Raw genomic sequence first — 12952 nt, forward strand, 5'->3', positions numbered from 1 at the left:
AGGCAGGAATGGAGCCAAAATGCAAGACTCACTGAGATGAAATCTAAACTCAAGAAACTAAAAATCGGAAAATACTAGAAACTAAACTTAACAGACAGACTGGCAGAACACAAACATTGAGGGAGATCACGCAGACATTAAATACACAAGACAAAAAGGGAACAGACCACAGGTGGGAACACAGCTGAACATAGTCTAAGTAACGAGACAGGGAACCAAAACAGAACCTGCTGAACACAGGAGACTATCAAAGTAAAACAGTACAACACATTTAGAGGAAGACTGACTAAATACAGGGAACAGAGGGAGCGAGACACACACAGATTATTTATGCTTATACCTTGGGCTTCTGCCAATCCTAGATTCTCTGATACTGGCCTAGTGAGAGCTGGTCATTCTTGCTAATAAACCGTAAGTAGGATTACAGAAGACAGAACAAGGGTGAGAGAGCGAGAGACAGGACTTACCAGACAGGACAGGCCACACAGAAACATGAGCGGGAAACAGACAAATTAACATGGAGACAAGACCGACTTCAAAGAGAGCTACTGCTGCAGGATGCTAGACACAGGAGGAGCGGGAATGAGGACAGAAAGCCTAAGGCTAGATAACAAACCTGGGAATACAAACATAGATCAAAACTGTAACAATTAAACTCAGAATATTAAATAAACCAGAATCAAGTCTACAACAGAAAACACTGGTGTATTTTCACCTAGTTCACAACCTTTATCTGAACCAAACCAAACCACGATGAAGACAAAATAAATGAGCTAAAAAAGTTCAAAATGCAGCGCGCCTAACCAGAAAGTGAAAGGAGTCCCCAGGCTGACAGACTGCTGATTTATCCTGCCTCTGGTTGTTGTGTGAAGGCACTGATGGCAAAGGTTACTTAGTACATTATTCGGAGACATCAGTGGCATCAGACAGAATGGCAGTGCCTGACAGCCTGAGATGAGAGCACTGTTGGCAGTTCCCCTGATGATTGACAAGCTCCATAAAATTTGAGCACACACACGTACGTATGATGTCGATTAGAACATTTTAGGTGACTTCCTTCAGTTATCACATTCACAAGATTTTCAGAAAACTTGACCTCCGAGATCGAGGTCACTGAGACTCAAACTCGTCCAAGATTGTTGGTAGATACACCTACTATATCATGATCGTAATCCTACATCACGTTGTCCCAGTTATTGCTTTCACAAACTTGGGTGTTTATACCGTCTGCCTGCCCGGTGCGGTGACGGAAATGCACCGTCAGTCTTTTATGGAGTCAAAGTTTGATGATTTGCTGGTACCTCTTTTTGTTGGTTAACTAAATGCACAGACAGAGACAAAGACAAAGAAGAGGATGGGTTGCAATACTGCCTGCTATAATTTCAAGTTAAATAAAATAATAGAGGTGTGTAGTAGTATATGAAAAAAAACGTATCCCTGCATGTTTGGCTTTGTGTTTCCAACCACTCTGGTGTCAGCAAAGAACATCACGCACACTTCAGTGAAGTGCTGGTTCAGCCTTGAGAGAGCTGCCTGTGCAAAACACTTAACGACTGAATGCAGAGCGGTCTTAAACAAAGGTTAAACTGGAGGAAACTTAGTTGGCACTATGGGAACAGACACGGCTGCACAGTCTTAACACCAAATACACAACATCAATAATGCAGCTCTTTTCTAATGAATCATCAATCTCGACTGAGATAGACTGCATCATATAATTGTACCCGAGACACTGGATTGATTAGGTTATGATATGAGGAGGTAAATGTGCACAATCTGTTAGGGGGCGAAAAAAAAGTAATGTTATCTTTAAAATTTAAGAAACCGTTACTTTGAAGCCTCTGAGCAAACAACAGGGAAAAAAATAGAAAATGGAAGCAGAACAGAGTGTTTACATCTTTCTTTTGCCCTGGATCTGCATGAGTAAGTGAGCATGTTTGATGCATTTGTGGGTGCCACGAGTGTATAAATTTTAAAAACCCATAAAAGGCTTTGAAAAAGAAGAGGGGACACAAAAGGATAGCTGATACAGTGCAGAGTAGATTCAATCAGAACTATGGTTTCCTCTCTTAGAGCTGAAACCAGCAAGACCAAGGGTAAGGGAGGGGATGGAGGCGGTGGGATTTGTCTTCTTTGGTTTCACCATGTTAAAAATTATTAATATAAGGGGACGAGTACATGCGGGAAAGAGCGTTAGACAGAAGCAAAGCAAGAACAAGAAAGAGAAAGACGTGGATAGAAGAGCCACTTGGAGACTATAAATGACAAAGAAAACATAGTTAAACAACAAGGGAGCAGGAAGAAGGGGACCAGGAGAGTCATAACAAATGAGAGAAGGAAAGACATGGCACAGACACGGGAGAAGCACTGAGGCTCAAACATATTTTTGCTTTCAGCAGATAAAAACAGACGAGCCAACTTGTCTCTCCAGCAAGACTCACTTCTCGCTGCGCTTTAAACTCAGCACCAGTTTCATAGCTGTCCTGCTTTCATTCAGGCGCCCCTTTGTTACTGCAGACAGCCTTCACTGTGATTGAACCCACAACAGATGAAAGCGAAACCCCCTCTGCAACGCTCCTCATTTGAATATGTGCGTGTATGTGTGTGCAGAGCGGAGAGTGGCAGAGCAACGTCTTTTTCTACCTTAAACACCAACTACAAGCTGAACCTTTTTCCACTAAAAGCAGTGGGATGTGACGTGTTAATGATCACTGAGCGAGTCTTCAATTAACGCCCAGCACATTCTGCTCTCCAGTATGATGAGAATAATAATGAGCTGACTTAAATTATGCCAGAATAAGTTTGACTCTGGAGGGTTGAAGTTTCTTCCTTCTTGCTCTCTGATGGAGAAAGATTCTTATTTCAAACCTAGCAGCACAATTTATCACCATGCTCTGCTACAGACTACCTGACATTTTAAGAAAGATGAAAAAGATATTTTATATCAACTCATATCTGCACCTATTTGTATGTGTAACATCAAATAGGGTTACCCAGACTATTTAGATCTGCATTGCTAGAGGAACTAGTATAAGATAGTTGATCTCAACCATCAGCGTGACGTGTACACAGGCACTGGGAGCAGGTGAGAGCAATTCTGGAGAGGTGGAGGTATACTCTGGAGAGAAGAGGAAATCAGCAAGAAATGAGACAGAATACATGTATGAATGAGAAGGAGACGATTGGAAAGGTGAAGACGCAAGGAGTAAAGGTACTGAAGATGGATGAGCTTAAATACCTGGGGTCTACCATCGAAAGAAAGAGGGACGGCTCAGGCTGAACAGTTTGGAGACAAAGAGAAGCAGGGCGGAGATGGTTTGGACATGTGCAGAGGAGGGATAGTTGATATATTGGGCAAAGGATGGTGAAGATGGAGCTTCCAGACAACAAGAAAACCACAGAGTGGATTCATGGATGTAGGAGGACATGTAGAGGGGGATGCTAGGGATGGAGTAAGATGGAGGCAGATGATATGCTGTGACGACACCTAAAGGGAGTCGCTGAAAAAATACGTGCAAAATTACCATAATATACTGATATTTCCTATTTGAACTGCGCTGTTATTGTATTACTCAAAGATTGGCGTATATCTTGCTATAAGCTTCTGTGATTGGGTCAAACCATAAACAGTATAAAAGATGGCGGTAGCCATTGTTACTTCACCATGAGTTTCTGAAGCCTTGAGCTGAGTCTTTTTATCACTGTAGCTTAGGAACAGCTTTACTAATGTGTGCTCCAGTGGAAACTGTGTTTTCGCTTAAAAAAAAGTACCACTGGTATATCAAAACTGCAAACTGTGAAATTTCTGACATTTAGAATGACCCATGAAGTCATCACAAAAGCGTTTACAGAGGTCGGGGCAGAGGGCCATGTTCTCATACTCTTCTACAAGAGAGAACATTTGTTTGTAACCACAGGTATTGCCCCCTGGTACTGATCAGAGAGGAATACCAGCACTTCCATGTTGGCTGTATCCATCTTTTACACCCTTTAGTGGTCAAAGTGAATTATTTTATGATGTTGTGGATAATTTTGCACTCTAGGAGGAAGTGCCCACCGTCCACCATCCATGACTGTTAGATGAGTATCGCTAGTGTCTGTCAGGCTTTTAGTGTCACGGACCCGGTTCCGGGGACTCGGGGTTCGTGAACAGTGTGGACCTTTATTGTTATTAGTGTATTGGATGTATGTTTGCTGCACTGTGTTCTTGTGTTCAATGCTGGTGTGTGTATGTGTGTGAGGCTGGAGGATGAAGGACAGCCACCTGCAGGCCTGATGGGTGTGGCCCTGCCAGCTGCTGGTCACGCCTAGCTTACCACACACCTGCTTCTGATCAGGAGCTACTTAACAGAGCGATGGAGCTTCCTCCGGCGCAGGATCCTTGAGTTAGACTCCATGTCAGTGTTTGTAGTGCTGGTCAGTGTATGCCTGCTGGAGTTGGTGCCATAACGGCTGTGTCTGTGTTTTTTCCTCAGGAGAGTGGAACACAGGACTGCAAGACACACGGGGTGTGTGAAGGCACAGGGGCAGAGAGCACGGGATACCAGCACTTGGGAGAAGACACGTCACGGGAGTCGAGGGAGCACTTTTGGAGATTCAATGTGTGGTGTACATTTACCTCACTGTAAATAAACCCACTGTTCATTTCATTAAGTCCAGCGTTTGGGTCCTTTCTCCAACATCCCCCACGGTCTGCCCCCCAGACCGTGACATTTAGAGCCACAGTGTTGGATTCAGGATGATGGTTATAGAAAAAAAACAGGCGAGCACACTATCTTTTTTGTAACATTAATAAACATTAAAACATATACTAAAACAATTCACGCTTCAGATGTAACCTTCTAGTATTCTGAGGGAAAAGCATGGCATAACAATTCCTTGGGCATTTTTAGCATGTACTGGCTGTGGCAATAAGAGTTTGGAAGCAAACATGGCAAAAAAAAACCTAGGACAACATGAAGCAAAGGCCACTATGACCTCTATTTCTGTAGCAATAGAAATAGGAAAACAAGAGTAAATATACATGGCATGTACTTTAATCATTTGGTCATTAAACTTCCACATAACATGGGCACATCCATATTGCCTTGTATTATTTATTGTTGGGAACAAATTACTATCACAGTACAATAAAATCACTAAAGACCACACTGGCGCACAGCACAAACCACAAGCATTCACACGCTTAATAAGATGCTCAACCAAATCCCACATCTGAGTAACAGCAGGAACAGAGCAGTGATAAACCACAGCCGCCCACAGTCACATATATCATTTAGTAGCAGCACAATCAATTCAATGTGTAGCTCACATCGCTCACAATTTGCCCGGTGAGATTAGAAAAGTTCAGTGTCTTTGAGGCTTGGAGAGGATCTAACAGGAGAAGAACCAGCGGAGCCTGACAGCTGAGTATTGTTGAAATGAGCTATCGACCTCCCCATACCGAGACAGAAGTCGAAGTACTTTTTTGCAGTTGTCTGTTTTATAATATTATTTATTACAGGTATTTTGATTTATATTTATTATTTCATTGTCATAGCGTCAAGTTTATTTTCGCTCCCACAATTCGATCATATGCAGCCTTCAAATTGGCTTTTATAATGAACCACTGAAACTGATGATGTGACTTTTCAAATGCTTTTCAACAGTACATAGAAATGCTGCTAAATTAATCAAAGAAAGCCATCAGCACAGCTTCTCAGTAGAGCAGGGCGATATGACCAAAAATATTTATCACGATATACATTTGAAAATTTGCGATAACGATATAACTGACGATATAATTGACACTAGACAAAGTACTTTACAACTCCACAACTTTATTAGTGCAAAAGAACCCCATCAATGTATTTTCACTTAAACAAGCAGCTGTTTTTTATGTGCATTAAAGCTACATAAAAATGTAACAGTGTAAATGCAAATTCCTTACTGGCAGTTTAACCAAAAGGCATTTCCAGTGGGAATTGGCCAACATGTCCTCAGCATAACCATGTATAATATCCACAAAACTTAAAAAGAGGTTATACACACAATACGGTAATTTTATGTTGAAGCACAGTACGTATCACTCTGCAAGGCTCCTGCCTACGATGGCCGTAACACTCCGACAATCCATCAAGTGGTGCGGGTTCGTAGCTTAGCAAAATCGTACTAAAACATTTGACAGATTTTCGAGCGCCGTGTACATACAATCGTTTCGAGGTCAGTAAACACAACCAGAATTCATACATAAAGCACACGGGATTATAAGGTAAGGGGAACTGTCGATTTTCAGAGAAATCAAAGGGTTGATTTAAAGTGTGCCGTATTTTCCAAAAGACACGGTAATAACAACAGCCCACTAGCATGCTCTACCAAAAATAGTGCTTTGTTGTGTATCTGACGGACGAAAGCCAAACCAGCTCTGGTTCATCCGTTTCATTCAATGATCCTCGTTCGCCCTTCTCATTCTTCGTCGCCGCCATGCTTTTTCCGCCACGTGCGTATGAAAACAAAAGCACTGCGCATGCGCATTTTACCCATATTCTATCGCGATATTTAATTTTCTTATCGTTGCCCAACATTATACCGGTATTACCGTGAACGGTATGATATGGCCCAGCCCTACTTCTCAGGCTTACAGAAATAAAGCTTTACAATTACAGAAAAAGCACTGAGTGCATTTGGCTCAAACTATTAAACAGAGGGTGTTTACCTTCACTGTTAATACTGATAGTGTGTGTGTTATTTCAAAATGCCACCTTAATGTACCTGTACTTACAAATATAAAGAATCAATTCAATAAAAAAAACTGTATCAAAGAGTACTGGGCGACAACTATAATTTTCTGAGTTTTTTCTTCATTAATCTATGACCTCAGCACCATCTGTGTGCAATCTTACAAAGGACTGGGTATCCCTTTACTTTTGTACCAATTACATTGTAATTGGATAATTGCCTAAAACGCTAGGCTTTAGTTTTTTTTAGCGAGGTTACCACAGGCTTTGAAACTGAACAAAACAGTGGTGTGAAAAGGTGTTTGCTCTCTTCCTGAATTCCTGGTGTTTTGCATATTTATCACACTTACATGTTTTAGATCATCAAAAAATGTTAATATTACACAAAGACAACTTGAAAAATAAAAAAATGCTGTTTTTAAATGGTGATTGCATTGATTAAGAGAGAAAAGTTATCCAAACCCACCTGGTACTGTGTGAAAAACTAATTTGTGCCTCTTGTTAAATCGTGAATTAACTGTGATTAACCACTTTTTTTTTTTTTTTGGAAAGATGGGTTCACTTTCACTAAACACACTCAGGCCTGAATACTGGCAGACCTGCTGAATCGAGAAATCACTTAAAGAGAAGCAGTCTGACAAAGTGAAGCAGGCTAAAAGAGCTCAAAAAGCAACACATCACACCATGATCTAGAGAAACACTTGAGAAACAAAGTCACTGACATCTATCAGTATGGAAAGGGTTACAAAACCATTTCAAAGGCTTTGAGACTCCAGTGAACACACATGGAGAAAACTTGGAACAGTGGTGAAGTTTCCCAGGGGTGTCCGGCCTCCAGAAATAACTCTAAGAGCACATCGATGACTCATCCGGGAGGCCACAAAAGAACCCAGAACAACATTAAAAAACCAGAGGCTTCACGTGTCTCAGTAAAGGTCAGAGTTCATGATTCAGCAATAAGAAAGAGGCTGGGCAAAATGCTCTGTGGACTGACAGGACAAGTGAATTAGGCCAGGAAAACCACTGCATAATAATTTAAGTCAGTTTAAAAACATCAACAACACCAGTTTCTTTATTGAGATGTTACTGCTTACATTCGGAAAATCAACAATTTATATCTGTTTTCTACTTGATTGAGTCTACTGTCATTACACTTCACACACTCGGCATAAAGTATTTAACATTTTTTTGATTCAAACAACAAATCCAGATCCAGCACTTTTAACTTTCATTAGCTCTGACATCACCACAGAATGAATGCCAGTGCATTTTATGAAAAATCTGAATAATTAACGAACTCGCTGCAGTTTTCACACTTTGCAAAGTCATTCAGTGGACAGAATTTGCCCATTTCACGCATTGGTTCTGGCCCCTAGGCCTCATATTTGATTTACTAGTTACACAGACCACATTTCTAATATCTCTACCAAGAATATTATATTGCAAAGACAACTGAAGCCAACGACTGCCTGATAAAAAGGGGAGGTATATATAGCTTCTAACTAATTTTCATATCATAGAGGATAACAGTAAGAAAATGATAATTATCAACTCCGTCAAAAAAACGAATGTCTTCTTAGAATGAAGTCTTCCTCTTTGTGCCTCACCTGCTCTTTGCTCCAGGATGTATGAATATTTCAGCAGGACTATTTCTCTGACTCTGTAAAGCCATTCTAACTCAACATGCTCCCTATCAGCCAGGCGTCCAACACCCGCCCCTTTATTCACACTCATGTTTTAAACATTGAGCTGCTGTCTCTCAGCTACACCTCATAAAAAACTCTGCTCATAGAAACCTCCAGCTTGCTGTTACACAACAATCCCAAAACATCTGTTTCTATGAGAACTCAGCATTCACGACTGAGCATGTAATTACTATGCAGTCAGCTTCCTTAAGGAGTTTCTCTGACAAGGGAGAAAGCCAGAAAGAAATAGCCAATGAAAGCTTAGTTATAAAGAACACAAAAAGGAGAAGATTGTTAGGATCTTAGAAATCCACGAGCAGAAGATTTGTGTGTGTGTACAAATCTTTCGTGAGATTTTTCAAATATTATTTCTGTTTAAATACTTTAAGCAAAAAGCTCTGAAAAAGGCTTTCCTCACTCCATAAAAATGTAAAAATATTTTGTGCTGTAAGTCATTAAAATGCCAAATTTTAATTTCTCATAGATATAATCCAGCGTTTCTGTTTCTATTAATGCACATTGATGTGGTCTTTTAGGTATTCTATGCATGTGCCTTGAACTCTTAGAAAGAAACTTTCCCAATTCAGTGCGCTGAATTTTCCCAATTCAGAACCATGGATAGCTCCTCCAAGGATGCTTAATCCTGTTGCAGTGTTTTAACAGTCCAAGATGTATCAACTAATTCCAGTGCAATGAAGGCTGGGAGAGATGGGTAGGAATGCAAGGCAAGTTTGACTTACTGGGTGTTTTGCAGAGATTCTCCCAGTCACAACACTGGTCTGGTGCCACGTAGAGGAAATGTAGCTCTGACATGAAGAGACAAAGGGAGTCAAATATGAATTAAAAACAGGGAGAACCTGTAAATTTAACACATTATCACATGAACATTTCAGTCAGCTATGTTATCACTAATGTTTCCATATAGCCAAAAACAGCCTGAAAACAACAGCTGCGGTCTTGATTGCCCTGATCACTCTGATCCCGTGTTTGGACCCACACGCCTTCAACAGTGCCATGCCCAATCTGAACAAGCTGCTTGCAGAGTAGGGTGCCAGTTATGTTGCTGCAATAAGCAGGACAAAACATCAACAGCACCAACAAAAACAACACTATAGTGCTCAAGACTGCAGTGTAGTTATGTAACCCAAACATCTGCACACTGTCAAACCTATTAACCTAATAAATTAGACGACAAGATAATTACAGCATATAGTAGCTAAGGTCCCACGCAGCAGACCTTTGCTACTATTTCATGGTCTGTCTGTCTGTATGGCTTCTGTAGTATTCTTAGTTTTCCCCCATTCACTTTTAGTGATCTCCACTGCTTGTGCCTCATTGTTTGTCTGTCAGAATTTATTCACATTCACTCTCAAGGTTAGTTCCTCATGTGGCTTTTTTACTTCCCTCATTTCTTTACTCCTTATATCTACGTCTAATCCAACTCTGGCATCTGACTCTTTCAACTGTGGCTCCATTCTGACTCTTGCCTTCTTTTCGGATGTGGTGTTTTCTGGTTTTCCTAAATCTTTCTTTTTTATTGTAAGTGCGAATAAAACGTCATTCGATGTTGTGGTGTCAGCCACAGGGTCCACGTAGTTGTGACATTTTACACTTTACAAAAATCTATTTTATAAAACCACAAATACTCAAGTTATGACTGAGTAGAAATTTGTATACATTTGTTGTTGCCAGCTTTTTTCCAAAATGCCGCCAAATGAATCACGATGATCCGAAGCCAAAAAGCTTTGGAGAACACCAGGCAGACTCATTTGCACGGTTGAGTAAGCACAGATTGACAAACACAAGCTGCTGCTCCCATGCACGAGGCTTGAAAGAGGCCCATGTGGAGGGACAGTCAGGCACAGAGATACATCTCTCTTCTGCCAAATGAATACAGCAGTGGCAATAAAACAGACCAACAGCTTCGAGAGTCCAACTCAGACAACATGTTTCACTATTTCACTAATAAGTCAGCACAGCAGAGCTCATCCACACTTGTGATGACTCTGTTTCAGGAGCTGTGAAACCACATCTTGTCACAGCCTCAGAGAGATGGTGACATTCACACCGGCAGCTGAATTTAAAAGGTGAAGAGGAAAAACACGGGTTTGTCCAGCAGCATAAATTACTGTTCTAGTGCACTGACGCAGCAGCAAACTGTAAGCAAATGAAAACAAAAGCTGTGGGAGCTGCAGGAGTCCTTCTAGCCTGCAGCAACTTCTAAACCTTTGGTTTCACTCTCGAGTTTTTGTTGTTTCAGTCTCACAAAAAAGTCTAAAAAAATCCACATCAAGAAAAAAAGAGTGCCAGTGGACTGAGTACATTTACCTTTTATACATTTTGTAGAAAGTTTGTATTGCAAAAAGATGCATGTTCAATCATCCATCTAAGGAAATTCCAAAAAGTAACTTGGATGAGTCATGAAATGCTTCTCCCACTAAAAACGCTTTGACCCGTTGAAAACAAGCAACTTTTTTGGGATGTACTGCCAAAAATATTTGCTCGTCTGCCTTCATACACATATAAAATTGAGTCACTTCCCATTCCTAACCCATAAGGTTTTGCCTGTTGCAGAGGGTTTAGGAGTGCTTACGGGAATTTTTGACTGTTCTTGCAGGAAGACATTGGTGAAATAAGGCCTGGATGCAGCTGCTCGGCCATGGAAATCCGTTCCATGAAGCTCTCTGTGCACTGTTTTTGAGCTAATCTGAAGGCCATATGAAGCTTAGAGGTCTGTAAGACTCTGCAGAACGTTGGTCACGTCTGAGCAAAATGTGCCTCAGCACAGGGCTGATCCCTGGCCCTGTGATTTTATGTGGCCTAATGCTTTGTGACGGAGTTGCTGTCATTCCCAATGACTTCCACTTTGTTATAATACCACTAACAGCTGACTGTAGAATATTTAGTAGCTAGGAAATTTCAGGCCTGGAGTTGCACAGGTGGCATCATATCACTTAGGAATTCACTGAGCTCCTAGGAACAAACATTGTTTCACAAATGTTTGCAGAAGCAGTCTGCACGCCTGGGTGCTTGACTGTATACACCTGTGGCCACGGACGTGATTGGAACACCTGAATTCAATGATTTGGATGTGACTGAATACTTTTAGCAAAATAGTGTATAAACAGAGTTGACTCACCTTGCTCATCATGCACGACAAAATCCCATCAATAAAAGTAGATTTGATTTTGCGAACCTGTGAACAACAATGCAATTATTTGTTACAATAAAACACTTTATCTCTATACCTTATGTAACCCCCAAAAGGTAAAGCTAAACAATGATCATCTTAAAAAGAACAGATTTAATAACTTGGGAAGAAAACATCATAGTATAAAAGACAGATAAGGTCAAAACAACACACCCATTGGTTAGAGAAGTCCCACTTGTCTCATCTGGTAGTGGAACTGTATAATCATTATATAATGATCATATAATGATTTGTGATTTTGGCCAATGAACATAACCTGGATAATCCTTTCTGACTGACAAAAATTAAACTGATTTCTACAGAGCTCAACAGTGACCGCCTAGTTTTTTAGGGGCTCCTGCTCAAGAAGTGAATTTCCCATTCATTCATTTTTCATAATAATGATGATTCATAATAATAATGAACATGCCAGACCTGCCTGTAGTCCAGGATTATTTTTGGCAGAGGGTGCAGGTCCTGAAGCTGCAACAACTGCAACAAAAAGAAAGGAGACAAAGACTGAAAAGCTGCATTTTTGTGCCTTTCGTGTCAGGTACAAAAGAAAATCGATTGAAAGTCTTTATATTTTGCTTCTAGGACATGCACATGAACAAAATTTTCTGTAAAGCGGTTTTAATTAACAGGAATGCAGTACAGTGTATAAGTAGTCATATTATTTTGTGCTAAGTTTTGTTAGGGTTGGGGCAGGTTCCTCTGTGCTTTGTTATTTCAGATGCAGACTTCAGCTGGTCTGTGCTGCCCTACACGAGCTTGCTTCCACACCTCTTGTAAATCCCTTTATTGTGGCTGTGTTTTTTAAGGACAGGGTCTGGCTGTTGTTATGTGCCAGTTCATTATGTCCACAATTGTGGTATCTTGGCTCACTCAGTCTAGTGTTTGTTTCTCTGTTCCTGCCTCTAACCCTGTGTCTTTGTTTTTCTCCCAGTTTCCCTGCCTGAAGCATGTTGCCTGTTTTTGGAAAGTCAGCCAGTGTTCCCTTGACCGAAGCTTCTGTCACCCACACACCCAAATACTGCCAGTGGATTTCTCAGTCTTATCTGTGACTAGCCTGTCTGCCCACTCTCCACTGATACCCAGCTGCTCACCCCGGGCCTCCGACCTGCTCCCGAGCTCAGCCTCTCTGCACTCTCCAGTAATGCCTCAGCCTTTTCAAACCTTTTCAGTTGCTGCAACTCTCTAAATCAGTAGTCCATTCTTCCACAGTCTATCGCTGCTTTTATCACACTTGTAAATAAATCTTTACAAGACAGCTGTCTGTTCTCTGGGTATGAAAAGTGTAAAATCATGACATTGCTTAAATTTCGATTTTTCTTCAAAAAGATGATTGCATGTGAACAAGA

The 12952-nt window shown here is 40.9% G+C and overlaps 1 protein-coding gene across 2 annotated transcripts in view; it reads right to left on the reverse strand.

Annotated features, from left to right (window-relative positions):
• Positions 1 to 12952, reverse strand: part of poln (polymerase (DNA directed) nu) — an 85692-nt gene that overhangs the window by 48346 nt on the left and 24394 nt on the right. For both annotated transcript variants that reach the window (XM_085398456.1, XM_085398463.1), the window contains exons 16-18: positions 12027 to 12083; positions 11541 to 11597; positions 9142 to 9207 (exon numbers count right to left, since the gene is read on the reverse strand). In XM_085398456.1, coding sequence (XP_085254582.1) covers positions 9142 to 9207; positions 11541 to 11597; positions 12027 to 12083 — 180 coding nt within the window. The remainder of the gene's footprint in view (positions 1 to 9141; positions 9208 to 11540; positions 11598 to 12026; positions 12084 to 12952) is intronic.

This window comes from Rhamphochromis longiceps, linkage group LG3 (assembly GCF_057381845.1).
Source record: "Rhamphochromis longiceps isolate RC_006_pf linkage group LG3, R_longiceps_female_GT1.1, whole genome shotgun sequence".
Taxonomy (NCBI): Eukaryota; Metazoa; Chordata; class Actinopteri; order Cichliformes; family Cichlidae; genus Rhamphochromis; species Rhamphochromis longiceps.